Source organism: Cyanistes caeruleus, chromosome 9, assembly GCF_971803275.1.
Source record: "Cyanistes caeruleus chromosome 9, bCyaCae1.hap1.1, whole genome shotgun sequence".
Classification (NCBI taxonomy): Eukaryota; Metazoa; Chordata; class Aves; order Passeriformes; family Paridae; genus Cyanistes; species Cyanistes caeruleus.
In genome coordinates, this window is record NC_141709.1 from 12,545,684 (window position 1) to 12,561,453 (window position 15,770).

At 36.9% G+C, this 15,770-nt stretch overlaps 1 protein-coding gene across 16 annotated transcripts in view; it reads left to right on the plus strand.

The window, feature by feature from the left end:
* NEK7 (NIMA related kinase 7) overlaps nt 1-15,770 on the plus strand; it is a 90,968-nt gene that overhangs the window by 35,079 nt on the left and 40,119 nt on the right. For all 16 annotated transcript variants that reach the window (XR_015273819.1, XR_015273822.1, XM_086842004.1 and 13 more), the window contains 2 exons: nt 12,603-12,711; nt 14,940-15,047. Coding sequence is in view for 14 of the 16 variants with exons in the window: in XM_086842004.1 (XP_086698130.1) it covers nt 12,603-12,711; nt 14,940-15,047 (217 nt within the window). In the remaining 2 variants the exon portion in view is untranslated. The remainder of the gene's footprint in view (nt 1-12,602; nt 12,712-14,939; nt 15,048-15,770) is intronic.

The window sequence follows — 15,770 nt, forward strand, 5'->3', positions numbered from 1 at the left end:
TTCCCCCTTGTTTTTTTTTTTTATTATTTAATTTTAAATCCAATGTGTAGCATTTTCAGTGCAGTTGGCCTCATTACACCTTGTTCAAGTCGGTGGGTATTTCTTACAGGCTCGATCTTGGAGGCACTTTGTGATTGTCCTCTTAACACAGGGATCATGTTTAATGTAGCAAACTTAGATTGCTGTTTGATGTTAATGACAGCCTATCAGGCTATTATTAAATATGTATGAGGTGTCACAATGTACTGTGTCTTCATGCTGCTGGTGGAGGAAATGATTTGGTAGATTACTTTGACAATATGAGTTTAAATGTGGGGCTCACCAGTCTTAAAAATGTAGTTTAAAAATTGCCTGAAAAATACATGATATGTAATAGCATAGAATCTTCCTAGAGGAGTAGCTGCCTGTCACACTATTAAGGTAAATAACTATGTTGTGTTATCAAGACAAATAAACTCCTTTGGTTTCCAGTGTTCTTGCTAGAATGTTAGTCTTAAGTTATTGGAGAGTGTTGAAACACCCTCAGAACAGTGTTTGGGTACCAGGCTTGTGTGATTTGTAAAGGGGATTTGGGATGTTTCTGAAACTGTGAATGACCACAGCTTGAATGACACTAAAACCAATGATAACTTGAGGGGAAACTACTTAACTAGTTTACTTAGGTATTTGTTATGACGGTATTGGCACATCAGAAAATACTTACAAGGCTGCTGTGCCTCACAGTGCACCTTAATGAATTCCTTAGTTCTTCTCTTAATGAACGACATCCTTACTGCCCAGCTTTTATATTGTCCCTCTTGTCACCTGCGAATAATACTCTCTTTGTCCCCGTTGTATAGACAACTGAGGAAAATCACTTGGTGCATTCAGATGTATTCTAAGAGAATTCATAGAATCTGCTGCATGTCCAAAAAAAAGCAGCTGTACATTGGCATTTACATATCACATAGTGAAAGCAGAGGTATTTCATGTGTTCTCTCTGCTGCTGTGTTTATGTATGTACATACAAAGATTTAATCCACTTTACCTTAATTTTTTTTGTAATTATCTCTGTCACAGGGAGATGTTTCAATATCGACTCCATTCTCAAAAGCAAGAGGGTTCAAAATCGAGGATTTCTTACTGTACAGCTTTTAGTGGCCTGTTAGAATACTTGAATGAGGCATATCAGTAAAACTGAGAGGGAAACATCAGTGAGGTGAAAATGTTTGTGTTTGACTCAGTTGATTTTGCATTGCAGTACCTCAGCAGTGTGTAACCCTTCCGTGGGCATGGTGAAAGAAAGAAAAACTCTTGATTTTTCTGCCAGTGAATTGGGTTGCTAGATACTATTACCTCTAAGAATTGCATATAAATCATTATTAACTATTGTGCTAAGTCCCAGTTCCTCACGGTCTGTTGTCTCTCTGTGGTCTCCACTGCAGAACATGTGATAGTATGTGGCTGCCAAGGTTCAGGGTAGTTCATGAGAACTAGTGTTACCTCATAATACCACCTCCTTCTGCAATACAAGAATATGTTGTAAGGAAAGTTTGAGGCTTGGTCCGTTTTATCATTAGTCGTGGTTCTCCTTTGCCACAAACATTTTCTGTGGGTTTTTTAGTTTGTTTGTTTTCTTGTTTTCAAGTTGATATATTGGACAAAGATATTTCCACAAATAAAGATGGCTCTACTCATTGAATTAAGAAAATACAGTGTAATAATTCAGTAAAAAGAGCTAGTTAGTAAAGTCTGTCCTGAAGGTGATGGAACAAGAGAATTTGAGTTATCTTACAGAATAATTAGCGTATTATTTAAGGTTAAATATAAAATTACTAGGCTTGCAAGTAGGGATGTTATCAAGGCACTAAAATAGTGGGGTTTTTTTTAACTCAGCAATAAACTTCAAAGTCTGTTTATTTAATTTCTGCAGTTACTTCTAGTTTTTAGGTTCTTCTGGCAAATAATCTTAGTGCACCAAAAAAAAAAGTAATCTTTAAACTGAATGTGTCATACAGATCTTAAGGAAGTTAATCCTGTTTTGGAAACAAGCATGAAAGCATTCATCTGAAAAGTTGAAAATATGTATGCAGCTGTCTTGAGATAGATGGAAAATAACTTGAATTCTACAAAATGTCAACTAGGCACTTCAGCCACTCCTCAGACAGCACTTTTTGTGTGTGTTTTTTCAACTTCAAATGAAGATAAACATACTATAATTACCTAGGTAAAATAACAAATATTTAAAAACCTTTCATCAGTATAAAATTCCTATTGATATGTCAAGTTTCTGTAGCTAGGACCAGTGAATTCTTTATCCTTGAGCTTGTTTTTTATAGGATAGTCCAAATGCAGGAATAGTAACTTTTTTCCAAGCAACTGATGCAGATCTAAATTGTTCCTTGAAGGAGCTCTGTTCAGACTTGTATGAAGTCTCATCAATTATAATTTCAGTGTTTGTCTAGTGCTGGATATTTTGGGCTTCACTGTATGAAACTGTATCAGGCAATTTGTCCTCTCCACATAGTCTGGAATGTAAACCTTCCTTCCCATGCCATAGCTCTGGAGTTTGAGACTTCTTTGCAGCACTATGAGGTTGGCTAGCTTACCTGTCTGAGGGGTAGCCTGCCCTTTCATGAGCTTGGAAGCAATTTTAGCTTCATTCACTGGCAGCTATGCCAGCAGGCTGCTGCTCCTGCTGGCGTGAGGCACCCACAGCTCCACGGCAGCATCCGTGCAACTGCAGCCTGAGCATGTTACGGTGAGAGGTGGCAGCCCTTGGGCATCTCTGGATGTGTTGTAATGGCAGTCATCTGGAAGGGACAGCTATTACAGTCTGCCTCCCCTGAAGTGTTCAGTGCCTGCACAGTGCTGAAGGGAGCGGTTGTCTCTTCATTCTGAGCTGCAGTGGTGAACAGGTGAAGGTCAGAAATGCTTTTGGGAGCTTAGTGGTGCATCTCACCCCTCTGTTCTTGTAGCATGGCAGTGTCTTGAGGGGGCAGGTACTGCAGCAGCAGCTCATTCTTTTTTTCTGTCTGCACAGCAGCTGCCCTGAGTGCCTCAGAGCCCATAATTACCCATTCTCACTGCAGTGAAGCTGGTTGTGTTACTGGGAATGGAGAAGTGTTACTTGCTTTTTTTTTCCAGCTGTTTTCTGGTGGATTGCTGTCCTGGGCATGTGCTAGAAATATAGAGATGCTTTTGCAGAAACTAGGATTTTCAGATAAGTATTGATAGTACGTGGTAGCTATAGCTGGACTGTTAAATTGCAGTAGGAGTAATTTTTTTTTGTTGTTGTGATATTTGAAAGATTTTTGGGAGTATGAAGTTAGGGAAACATCTGTGTAAGGAAGAGCTGCAGTGTTGAATTCAGCAGGTGGCCATGTGTTAAATTTTGCATGCCCTTCCCAGCATTTTGGGAAACCCTCAGCTATTAGCTGAGGGCTATTTTTTGGTTCTCTATCTCTTTATTATCCAAAACACTGAACTAAAAATGTTAGTAGTTGTAGGAGATAGTTGGTATTCCTGTTTGGAAAGCTGGTGGGAAAAGTGATGTTTCCTGTGTATTTTGAATGGCAGTGTTGCAGAAGTTGTTTTCTGTCACACATACACGTGTCCAGCAGGACTAACTGTTGGCTGCTAGGATTGCTAAATATTTAGTTGTGTGAGAATGTTTTCAGTTTGTCAAAACATAGTAAATTCCTGCTAACATGCTGCATGCGACATTTCATTATAATACCATGCAACCAATTGAATTTTGAAATAATCTAAGCCCCTTTGTGCCTTGAAACAGATTAAAACTCAGATTTTTCTTTAATGGATTTGAAAATTTACCTAAATTTTAATTCTTCTAACATATGTGCTTAACAGAAATTGCTGGAGCATAATTCCAAAAGTTGAGAATTTCTGTATGTGTAGAGCAGTGTGAACCTCCTGCCTCTCTTGGTGCTGACATGACCTGGGTGACTGTCAGTACTTTGACCTGGAGTAGGACGGGTGACTGAAATGGCATTGCCAGAAATAGCTTTTCCAGGTGCTTTGGGTGAGCTAAAGCTTTCCTGTGTCTCAAGGGTGTTTATTCTTTCTAACAACCTGGGAAAGGGGGTAATCTGAGAGAAGACAAGGCTGGAACAAGTAGCTGATCCTTAAGTGATCCTTAAGCACAGAGAGAGGATTTGACTGGGAAGAAGGAAGACATGCACACCTGTGCTGGCTGGCAGTGTTGGAGAGAAGGCAAGCAGGGAATTTATACCACTGGGAGTAGAGACTGAGGAGTGTAAGAGAATAAGAGTAGTGTGCTGGGAAATTGTGAAATGGGATTTCCAGTCCTGGACATGGGGACAAGGAGGTTGGAGAAGAGCTGAGGTGTCAGAGAATGGGACAGGTGGGGCAAGGATCCTTGAGACAAACAAACTGGCTGTCAGCAGGGAGAGAGCCTGGATGAACTAAGTCAGACTGGCTGGGAACAGGATGGGATGTGACTCTTCTGAGGGTGCAGCTGTGCTGCCTTCTTTGTTGGGGAAAAAAAAAAGGTTTTGCGATCAGTACAATTTTGTTATTAGTACAGGGTTTTTCTAAAGACCATACTTGTTCTTTTCGTAAGGGATACTGAATAAACCACTTCAGCCACTGCTTTCTGGGGAGAATTCTAATTGCTTATTCTGTATTTCTGACATTCAAGGCAAAACTCTGGGTCTCGATTTGTAGAAGTGTTGGGCATTCATAACTTCATTCTGAGTGGAAACTGTGCTTTGAAGATGAACTGTTTCATAAAGCTATGTATTTTGAGAAGGATGTGCTTAAATTGTGCCAGAATTAACACTTTTGATCTCTATTCTTGGCCCACATTCTAATCTGTAAAATGAGGATGTTACTACCTCATCATTTCTAAGGCCATTTGTGAAGATATTTTATTAATTTAATATTCCAACAATGCGTACTAGGAGACTGTACCCCTTGCTGTAACTTATGTTTAATAATAGGTTATGAATAGTGCACAATAAACAAAGCCTAGAGACATTCTCAAACTGCTCATTAGCTAAGTGTCATGAATGAATGAGTAAAGGGTCTTCTAATATAAATAAAACAGAACTGAAAATTGCATGCAAACACTCTAAAGGAGGAGAAATTACAGTGGCTCTAGTTCTGAGATTTTTCTTAGGCATATATTTATGTCCAAATAATTGACATACTGGTTTTGGGAAAAGTATTTTTAAAGTAGTCTTTTGTGCATGTTTGTGTAATTAGTTTCTTTTTATGATACTGATTCATCTTGATCTATAATTGTAGATTTTAAAACATGGAATCTGGTTCTTTTGGCTTTCATCAGCGTCTCATGCTTTTTTTCTTTGCATGACTGCTAGATTTAATTTAAAGAAAAAAAACCCCAGTACCACCACCCCCACACCAAACCACCTCACACAAAGTATTTTTATTGTGCATATGGTTGTGTTTTATAATATAGTTTGGCACTTTGCTGAAGCTGCATCATTGATATATGTTAAAAGCTTCAAAATATTTTTTTCCTCAGTGGTTTATTTTTTGCTTTCTGTATCACCTTTACCATAGCATTTTTCCTTACTCATTTTTGAAAAAAGCTTCAAAAGATAGTGCAGCTTGAAGAAGCCTTTAATATAATAGGATAGTGTAACATGGAGTGTCCTAATTACAGATCAAAGCTAAACTATTTTTATATGCCTTTTCCTAAAGGAGGAACCTGGGGCTTTGAACCAGTCAGGCTAATTTTTGCCACTAACCTTTTTTTAAAGCTGTTAAATTTTTTTTTATTTTTTTAAATTTTTACCTCCTGTAATTAAAAAAATAGTGCGTTCTGTTCAACTTTGTGTGTCTGTGTTAGCTGTATCCAGGTAAAAAACGTGGGGCAGGGTGTTCACAGGGGAAGTGTCTGCTCTGTGGATGGAGCTGTGAAGTCTTAAAAGAAAAAGTGAAGGCACAGAGCCTTGGCAGGGTGGTAGAGCTGCTTCTGGTAAGCTTTTCTTCCACCCCTGTGTGTTACTGGGGTGTCTGACAAGTGCTCCGCTGTCACCTTTGCCACAGGTAACCAGTGAAAGCAGCAGCACCAGTTTACCCTGTGCACGTTACATACATGTGCTGGCAGAATGAGAGCTGGCTGGTCCCCCAGTTTATAATCAGTGGGATAATTGGGCTGGGTAATTGCCAGGCAGCCTTGTTAGTTTTGCTGGGAGTCAGCCATTGTGTGTGTCTGCCACTGGAACAATAAGAATAAGCAGGCAGATTTTCTGCTAAAATAATTAGACAGTCACCAGTGTTTTGTCTTGTGGCCAGTTGCCTTCACAGACATCACACCTGAAGCTGTTGTGGAAATACTGGCTGTACACACAGGGAAAACAATGGTGTCAGTCAGCTATGAAAAGTTAACTTAACAGTAAACTTCATTTAACTTACACAGGCTGTACCAGTAGGCTTTGGAGATTTCATTTCCACCTTTGCCTACTGGTTCTGAAATTGTCTGTGCATCTTTAAAGAGCAGGGAAAGTCAGAAGATTTTATTTAATAATATCTGGGTACTTTTCTTGATTGAAATGCCCTGCAAACAGTACTTGGGGACTAATTTAAATTTTTCACAGTTGCAGTTGAAAAATTTGCACCGTCAGTGTTTGCACTATGTGGATAACTTGCTCAGAATAGATTTCAAATCAGTCTGCCTTTTTTGTAGAGAAAAGAAAAAAAAAAGTTGGTAGTCTCTGTATTTACTATGTCATGCTATTGCTTTTTATTAAGAAGCAGAGTTAATGATTCAAGCATGAGTTTCACCTCTTCATGCTGTATCAGTTTTCCCAAGGGGATTTTTTTGGAGAGAGATGCATGTAAACAAATACTGTTGAATTCAAATGTGTGGCTATGTGTTTTAAGAAGCCCTGCTCAGCAATAACAGCAGAGACCAGGAAAATGATGCAGTATTGGAAATTTTATATTAGTGGTTCTGCAAGTATATTTGATTTCAGCAGGTGATCTCTATTTCTGAACACGCTATGTCCTTGCTCTTTTGCATCAGCAAAAATGTTAGGTGTAACAGAGGGACTGTAGGTGGTCTGCTTAATAAGGAAAATTGAAATGAATCCTTGCAAAGAAAGGTGGCTAAAAATACATTGATGTAAAGTGACTTTGTCCACAGCTTTCTAAGGAATATGAGTTTAATCAGGAGTCTTCCTAAGTCTGATTATTAGCATGAAAGAATATATATACTAAAAGGTAAAACATGAAAAATTTTTATCGCATTTTTTACAAGGCTTATTACTTCTTGTAAGTGAATGTCCTTTTTCTGATTTTGTGTGCAATAAGATTCTGTTTGAGAAGATGCTTCTATCTCAATTCTGTGGTGTCCCTGCAGCATTCTTCTGGTGTGGTTTGTTGGTTTTTTTAAAGTTTTGGGGGTTTTTTTGTGTTTTTGTGGGGTTTTTTTAAGAAAAAAACACAGTTTAATTCTACTGACTTGTCCTTCTGATGCTAGTAGGTACTTCTATTAGTAGCATTATTTTGTGTGTTAATTTTTGTACTGTATCTTAGTCTTTGCCTCTGGAATAAAGTTTGTTGTATACTAAGATGACTAATAGGGGAAGATTTAATTTTTTAAAGCTCTTTTTTTGTGAATTCTGGACGGGTAAAAAATAAATGTATGACATCTTCAGTAAGGGGAGGTATTAGCAACTGTTAATGAAAGTTGGTAAACAAACCAGGTAAATATTTTTATTTTCATCATTTTATTGGCTGGATACTTGCTGCTTTTGTTATGTTCAGTTGATAGATGACAAAGAGTTTGGGTGGGTTTTTTTTTGGTATTTGTTCTCTTTTTACAAGTAAGAGACAGCTGCTGCTCTTGAAATGTAGGCAAATTTGATGACACTGTATATCAAACTGAATGAATGAATCAGAATGTGGTGGGAGGTTCTATTTTTGTTCTGCGTAGAAGGCAAAAAAAAAAGGCAGAAAACTTGCCGTGGTATAAAGAGACGGGCAGCTGAATTAATCAAAGAACAGAACCAGACAAAACTCCTGGGATGCTGCATTGCTACTAGAATTATATAGCTTTTAAAATAGAAAACAAGACTTAGGTACAGACATCCTTTCTATATTCATGAGTCTCCAAAATGTTGGGATGTTGTGGCCCATCTTCACTGGTCTGTCTTTCTGACCCTGCATGTCCTTGCCCATTGTGATTTGTTTCTGTTACATTCTCTGAGTGAGAACTCCTGCTTGTGCTTTCATAATTTCCTGTTATGGCTGCCTGACCTTCTCTTTCGTCTTTGTTTTTCCTGCTCGTCCATATTAAAAAAAGCTTCCAAAGAAACACAGTCAGAAGTGGTCAAGATCTTTACTGTGTTACTCAGAAGTTCTGTGTAATCATTTTTGCATCTCTTTCCTCTTGATTCAGTTCAGATTTCTTCTCACTAGGATCTGGTTGTTGAATCACTGTGTTATAAGTTTATACAGTAAAACATAAAAACCATCCATGCTTTATATTTTTTTAAGCTGTAAATGAAGTCATGAGAACAAAAAGATGTGATTCAGGTTTTTATCAAATCATGAAAGAGAGGAAGGAATCTGTTTACACTAATGAAATCATCATTCTTGTTTTAGTTTTCTTCCAAGTGTTTCAAAAAAAAGCTCTGGGCTCTATAGCATGGGCAGGGAAAAATTCAGATATATGTTCTTGTGGGCTTGTTGGACAGTTCCATAGTTCTTTTCTTTTTTTAAATAATGACTCTGCAAAATTGTTTAGATGATCAATTTATCAACTCCCTGCAAGAGAAGTTCATAAACATCTTACTTTCTTTAGTCCATTTAGCTTCTTAAACACTTACTGTGTTGTCTTTTTTCTTATTTATGTCTATTTATTATCTATTCAGTGAGACTTAAACGAGACTAAATCATGTCCCTTAAAATCCTCCAATAATCATCATTAGAACTGAATGCTAAATTTTTTCCAAGAGTGGTTATTGAGATGGAGGCAGTCATATCTGAATTTCCAGCTGTGTGGAAATCGATTGTGTTCACTCTCTCTACTCATCTGCAGGAAATTGTTAGTTTTATTATAAAATCCAAACATAGTCCTGCGTGCTTCCTGTAGGTGTTAACTGAATTGTGCCTTTCAATTCTAGGTAGGACCAACTGCTAAGTGGTGTCACTTTTGCTTTTGGACCTTTAAAACATCATCTATAGAAACTCAGTATGATATAATTTCATGAGTTTATGTTGGCTTCAGATTTTTTTCTCCATCTATCCTTTACATTTTGTTTATCCAGAAACTGAATGGTGTTTGCTATTTAGGTGCAGGGAAGATATGTTTAATTTCATTAGGATGGACACATTTGGAGAATATTTAATTTTTCTCTTAGCAATACATTAGAGAACCAGGAGAATTCTGTTTTCCCACAATGAAACTGCTCAGTCATTCTGTAAAAGTGATGAAAATATGAACTGGTGATATAGCCTGCCTGCCTTAAATCTCTTTCAGGCATTTGATTAGCAAATTTCTGACCACCAAAATGTCCAGTTGTATTAAATGACTGAATTGCAGTTTTATCCATAATGTACTGATATTGTAGTGACTCTTCAAAGTAGTTTTTTGTGATTTCATTCTCAGATGGAGATGGAAATTTCATGGGATATGGCTTTCAAAACAAATAATTTTTGCTGGGAGCCAGCCTATTGCCAAAGTGTGCCTGGTGTTGTTTACCTGATAAAGCACTGGCTTGCAGCACTGCCCAAATTTTTAATGCACATGTACAAGCAGCTCCCTTTTTGCCCAGTTTCAACTAGTTTGAGATTGATCTTTCACCTCAGACATGATCATGTTTTTTTAATGTCACACCCTAGAAGGTCAGTGGTCTGAGGGACATCAGGACTGTCCTTTGAGCCCAAGACAGGTGGAAGAAGGAGAATAATGAAGTGTTGAAGATGAGAGCACTTCAGAGAGCTGTATGTCAGGCTGTATTCCTCTGAGGGCAAATCTGGGCAGGTAATGCCAGCCTGTGTACAATGGGAGAGAAATGTGTGAAGTTAACTTGGTTGTGTGGACTTCAGAATGCTTCAGGCACTAAGCAGTGGATTAGTTTCAGCATTGACTGTGGTGCTACTATGCTGTGCTGCAACAGAGGTTAAAAATTGTTGTTGCATCATATCTTCTGCATTTTGGCTTCCCTGTAAGGAGGGAGCAAACACCACAATCGTTAGAACTGTATTTTGCATTGTGGACTCTTTTAAATGAAGGAGAAAGGGAAGGATCCTTTGAATATATTTTGAATACAGTTCATGCATGCTGTATGAATCTAATTATGCTGTTTGGCATAAAAATAGTTTTGTCTGTGTTTTCAGTGAACTTACATTTCTTGTTGGAAGGTAAAATTCTAAACAAAAATGGTATTCTCCTTATTGACTTTTCTCAGAATTGAATGTTCCTGGTGGACTGTTTCCTAGAAGCACACAACTTGTTTCAATAGCTAGCTTTGCTATTTTGGTGGTGACTTTTCATCACTATTTTGCCTATGAGTGAACAACAGCCTAAGAAAAAATGAGAATCTGTATTTTGAGGGAAGAAGATAGAGTGAGTAAGTAATTACTGAACAACATAATGTTCTTTGAGTTTATTTTAAAGATAATTATATTATTTTTAAGCCCATACAAATGAAAATATTGCCTGTTTATTTGTTTGGTTTTAAACATTGTTACCAAATCTAGTGGCTCTCTTTTCCATCCTCTTTAGATGGATAAATTCTCTGGGGTTAAGTAATACCATAGATGTTTTCTGGAGGAGGTTATTATTGTCCTGCAAAATTATTAATGCCTTCAGCAGAATGAGACCACATCTGACACACTTCAAGTTGAATCCTTGCATTGTAAAAACTGAAGTCGATTTTGTAGTGTGCATCAGCTGCAGTGCCAGGGATGGCAAGCGAATAACGTGTCACAAGAAAACTTGTACATAAATGCTTTGAAAGTACACTGATGTACTTAAGGTAAATTGGAGTGGGAATGTGTAATCGAAAATCTTCACATTTCAGGCATTTTGTGAATGGTGTTTCATAACCGCTTCTACTTGCGTTTGAGTTAAAAAAATAATAATTCAGAATGTTTAAATAAAGTACCTAGTTATAATTATGATAATTTCAGAATGCATTTTAAATCAAGTAACTATGCTTTCATGTACACATACTTAGAAGTATTGTGTATTTGTTTTTAAATTAAAAGAAACCTGGTCTCCATCTTCCTGTTGACATCAAACAATCCTCTGATATGCAAATCCAGCGGTGGGGAGAACAGATACACAGGGTTTGTTTGGATTCAGTCCAAGACTGAAATAAAATTATATTTAAAGATGTGTTTTATATGCTTTGCCTCATTTAAATGAAAATGCATTTTGAAATAATCCCTGTAACTAAAAACATTTGGTAGAATGTTGAGATCCTTTGTAAGCCTGATGCATTTTGCTATAGGTAGTTTAAAAGCATCTCTCTCATACTCCTGTGTGTCTCTAATGTGCAGATGCAGCTGTCAACTTCTCAGTGGCATGTTTTAACATAGTGTGAAAATATTTCTATTTTTGCAAATTAATAAATGTTTGTTATATGTACTTTCTTAAAGCATGCACGAGTGTGAAGTCTGTCTGTACACAGAATTAAATACATCAAGTACTTTGCTTTCCATCTAAAATTTTGCTAGTCTTAATGTTGTTTATGAATTTTCTCCTTGTGTGTAGCTTCAAAACCTAACACAGCACGATTCCTTTGGAAACAAAGGCTAAACAAGCAATGATTTTTCGATCTTTTTCCCTTCAGCTGCAGAATTTATAATGATTAAACTTTTACATTTTAACATGGCTGAATTGAAGGTTTTCAGTAGGTATCTTTGGAGGACTGTTATTCAGTTCCTGAGTACAACATTTGAAGATGATGTGTATAGCAGAGTGTAATTGTTTTGTGTAAGCTTTAACAGGCCACCTCTTATCAGTGATCAGGAATGGGTTTTCATACAAGATAGAAAATACTTGAACAGGAGTTAAATCACTCTGGAATTTTCAGAAATCACAGTTCCTTTAGTTCCCTTTCATGTATTGCAGAAGATTTTCAAACTAACGTGACCAGTTATTCTTACATGATCTTTTTGACTGTGTGATATTGCTCTTCTTTTTTTTTTATTTTTTTTCTTTTCAGAAAATGAGGGTGTGGAAGTCAAATTTGGTGTAAGGAATTGTATTTAGTTTGGGACGTTCTGTGGCACATGACTTTGTATCTGACCTTTATTTGTTCTGTGACTACTTTATGCTAAATTACTCTGACCACATTAATCCAACACTGAGGAGCGCTAAATACTGTATAAATCCTTTTTTGGGGTAGGAGTTTTATTTCATTAATGTTAGTTGTGGTTCTGTGTGTAGACTGACTTACACACATGCAGTGTTGATAAATATATTAATATTTTAGGGGAAAGTTTTCTATGTCAAGAAATTTTGTTAAACCTTTCTCATTAGGTTGTGAGCCTCTTGTATTTTTTTAATTTTTAATTAGGGATTTTCTGTCTTTTTTTTAGTCATTTTATGCAAGTTTTAATTTTTAATATTCGCTATCCATGTTTTTTTCTTTAAGCATTTTAAGAAACAGAAGAGGTTGATTCCTGAAAGAACAGTTTGGAAATACTTTGTTCAGCTTTGCAGTGCCTTGGAACATATGCATTCTCGTCGTGTTATGCATAGAGGTAATACAGGATCAAAGATGATTTGTCCTTACTAAACCTTTGACTATGTGAGAATTAAGCTGGCTGGAATCAATTTTGACAGCTGAAACAAATTACATTTCTGTGAAATTTTAGAAGTAATAGAAAACTGAGAGAAGTTTGTGGTTGTACATTTGTTGTGGTAGGCGTTTGTGTGGTAGGCAGGTTTTTCAAAATAAGCGATAGTTCTGTAAGTGATGGATACCCTGCCATAGCCACTTCATTTTTCTGGCACTTGTCTTCTGTCCTGTATTTATTCTTCTTTATTTTCCTGTTGTTTTGCCCAGGTATTGTTACCTACCTTGCACAGATCTGTCAGTCCATTCTTTACACTTCTTGTACCTGCTTGTCTTAAAGAGTATCTGCTTGTACCCTGCTTGCCCGTGATATACAGGCTTTTCTCCTAGTCCCTTTTTTATTGGATTATGTGCAGGTGTGAGCATTTCCTCCAATTCTCTGCTCCTTTCCCCTATTTCCAATCTCTGTGTCCCAACAGCCCTTGTAGTTGCCAGCTATCCCTGTCAGGTACTAAATTTCCTTGGCCCATTTTAAACCTCGGTGCTGCTGTCTCCTCTGGATGTGGTCTTCATTTCATCTCGTAACTCTTGAGTCAGAGAAAACAGATAATAGTATTGCTTCTTCTCAGATCTGCTATATTTTTTTTTTCCTTTTTGAAATCCCTCTGGTTATGGGATTGTGAGTTGTGTGTGGGCTGTCACTTCTTAGGTTTGGGTGACATTGCCTGTCTTAGGCTGGTGGCTCCCTGTACTAGAATGCAGCTCACTGCCTGATAGAAACAGTCTCCCAATGTCTGCTGAGTTCTGTCATTTGCAGCTGGAAATTTTGCACCCTTAGCAGATGAGCTCAGATACCCCTGCCCCTGCAAATACCTTTCCTTTGTTATTCTCCTTTTTTCTTTCCCCTTTGTGCATTTGAGTGCAACAGATAATTGCGAGTGCAAATGATACAAAGAGGGCATAAAATACAGGTTCTTTCCATAGGGTACCTTCCTTCAATATTTTTACAATTAAATTAGTTAATTTCTGTATATTTTAGCTCCAAACAAAAGGATTTAAGTTCCTTAAACTGAAATACTAAGTTCAAAGTTTCTGGCAAACCTGTGGCAAATCTAACAATTCCATGGTTACATGCCAAAAGCAATTAAATTAAAGCGATTTTTAAATTGAGCTATATCCATGTTGGATTATTACACAAAGGTTTATCCAAACTCCTGAAAACTGGGTCAGATAGCAGAAGAACATAATTGCTTCTGTCTTCCCCTAAAACTTGTAAGGTTTTGTAACTTTTTTACTGGAAACCTGAAAATGCTGGTGTTTGAAGGGTCATTAACCATTCCTTTTACTGCACCTGTATCTTACACAAACTGTAATTCCCCCTTATCAAATTAAACTGATTTCTGTAAGTTTAGGGCCAGGGTGGATTGCTCTTCAGCAGGGTAAGAGCTAAACTTCCTTGCCAAAAAAATAACAGGTCAGTTTATTTAGAAGACTAATAAGGTAGGTACCTTGTTAGAAATCATAGAATAAAAGTATCTGCCGTTGTCTCTAAGGGATTGGATTAAAACTTAAACTGAATATTACTTGTGAAAAATAACTATCTGGGGTATACATCATTAGTTTCCTTTGTTTCTATTTGATTAGCCCAATTCCGTTGACGCGTTCAAATAACCATTCTCCTGAGTAAACTTGCTTCTTTTTTTTAATGCCTGCTCTTACAGAGAATCAGTTTTCTATTTCAAATAAATAACATTATGCCACTGTGGGTAATTTGATCAGAAAGTGATGAAAAATGCTTTACAGTTCTTGAAAACATTTTTAGGCTGTTGCTTAAGACATTACAAAAGAGATTCTCTAGTTCTAATGTATGTCCTTCTATGTAGCTTATATAAAGTAGTAATGAACTCCCCTGTTTGTGCTTCTGGACTTCGGGTGTGTGAATTTTTTTCTTTGTTTTTTTTAAAAAAATAATTTCCTTGTCTCTTGGTTTTCTTTGTTTGAGTGATGGTTGTACTATTAGAATAATGGATTTGAAGTTCTATATTCTGGACCCATTCTTTCTGAATAGTACTGTGAAATTTTACCAATGTTAGCTGTAAATAAAATCCTCTTTGGGTCTATTACTAATAGAAGAGTGGCTTTTCTTGCAACCTCACTGTGACTTTTCATTTTTTAAATTTATTTTTCTTTCAGATATAAAGCCAGCAAATGTGTTCATTACAGCTACAGGAGTAGTAAAGCTGGGAGATCTTGGACTTGGTCGATTTTTCAGTTCCAAAACCACAGCTGCACATTCTTTAGGTAAGGTTCTGAGGTACAGATATTGGACAGGTAGAATCTTTTAGATGGTGGAAATACTGTGCCCACTCAGGAGGAGGAGGAAAGGGTTAGGACCAGCTAAAGCTGTTCTTAAGCAGTAATAAAAATATGGTCCTAAAGATGTTCTTAATAATAAAAATGGTCAGCACCATGGACAAATACAGAAACACTTTAACACTGAGGTGTTACTTTCAGCATGGTTTGTGTATTTTCCCTCCTTTGCGTAATTTATTTTTACCTAGCACACCTAGGTAACACTGTTGTCTTAAAGATTGTTCAGAGGCAGAAATGGACACTGTAGTGATAATATGGATGCATTTTTTAAAAATTGACTTGAGCTTTATTCAATGCTGGAAGGAATCTCCTAATTCTGTGTGCCTGCATGAGTAGCACCAATGACCTCCTGGTTACATGGTTTCAAAGGGCTCTCAGAGGAGCTTCCATTTTTTTAAGGTGATGTTTCTCAATATAAGCTTAGGTGGTTGAGGGGAGATCAGAATTAACAAAATCCATTCCCAGATTGCTTTTTTGCTATTCTTGTTTTTGCAAGTTTTCTGAAACGCTCAGTTTATTCTTTGCTAGCATACAAAACTAGCAGTATATTATCTCTACATGAACAAAATTTTCATGTAATTTGCATCTTTTGAGTAGCATATGAATTCTAGGTTGATTAAGAAGCCTTTAAAGAAGAAGATTTAAATTTTT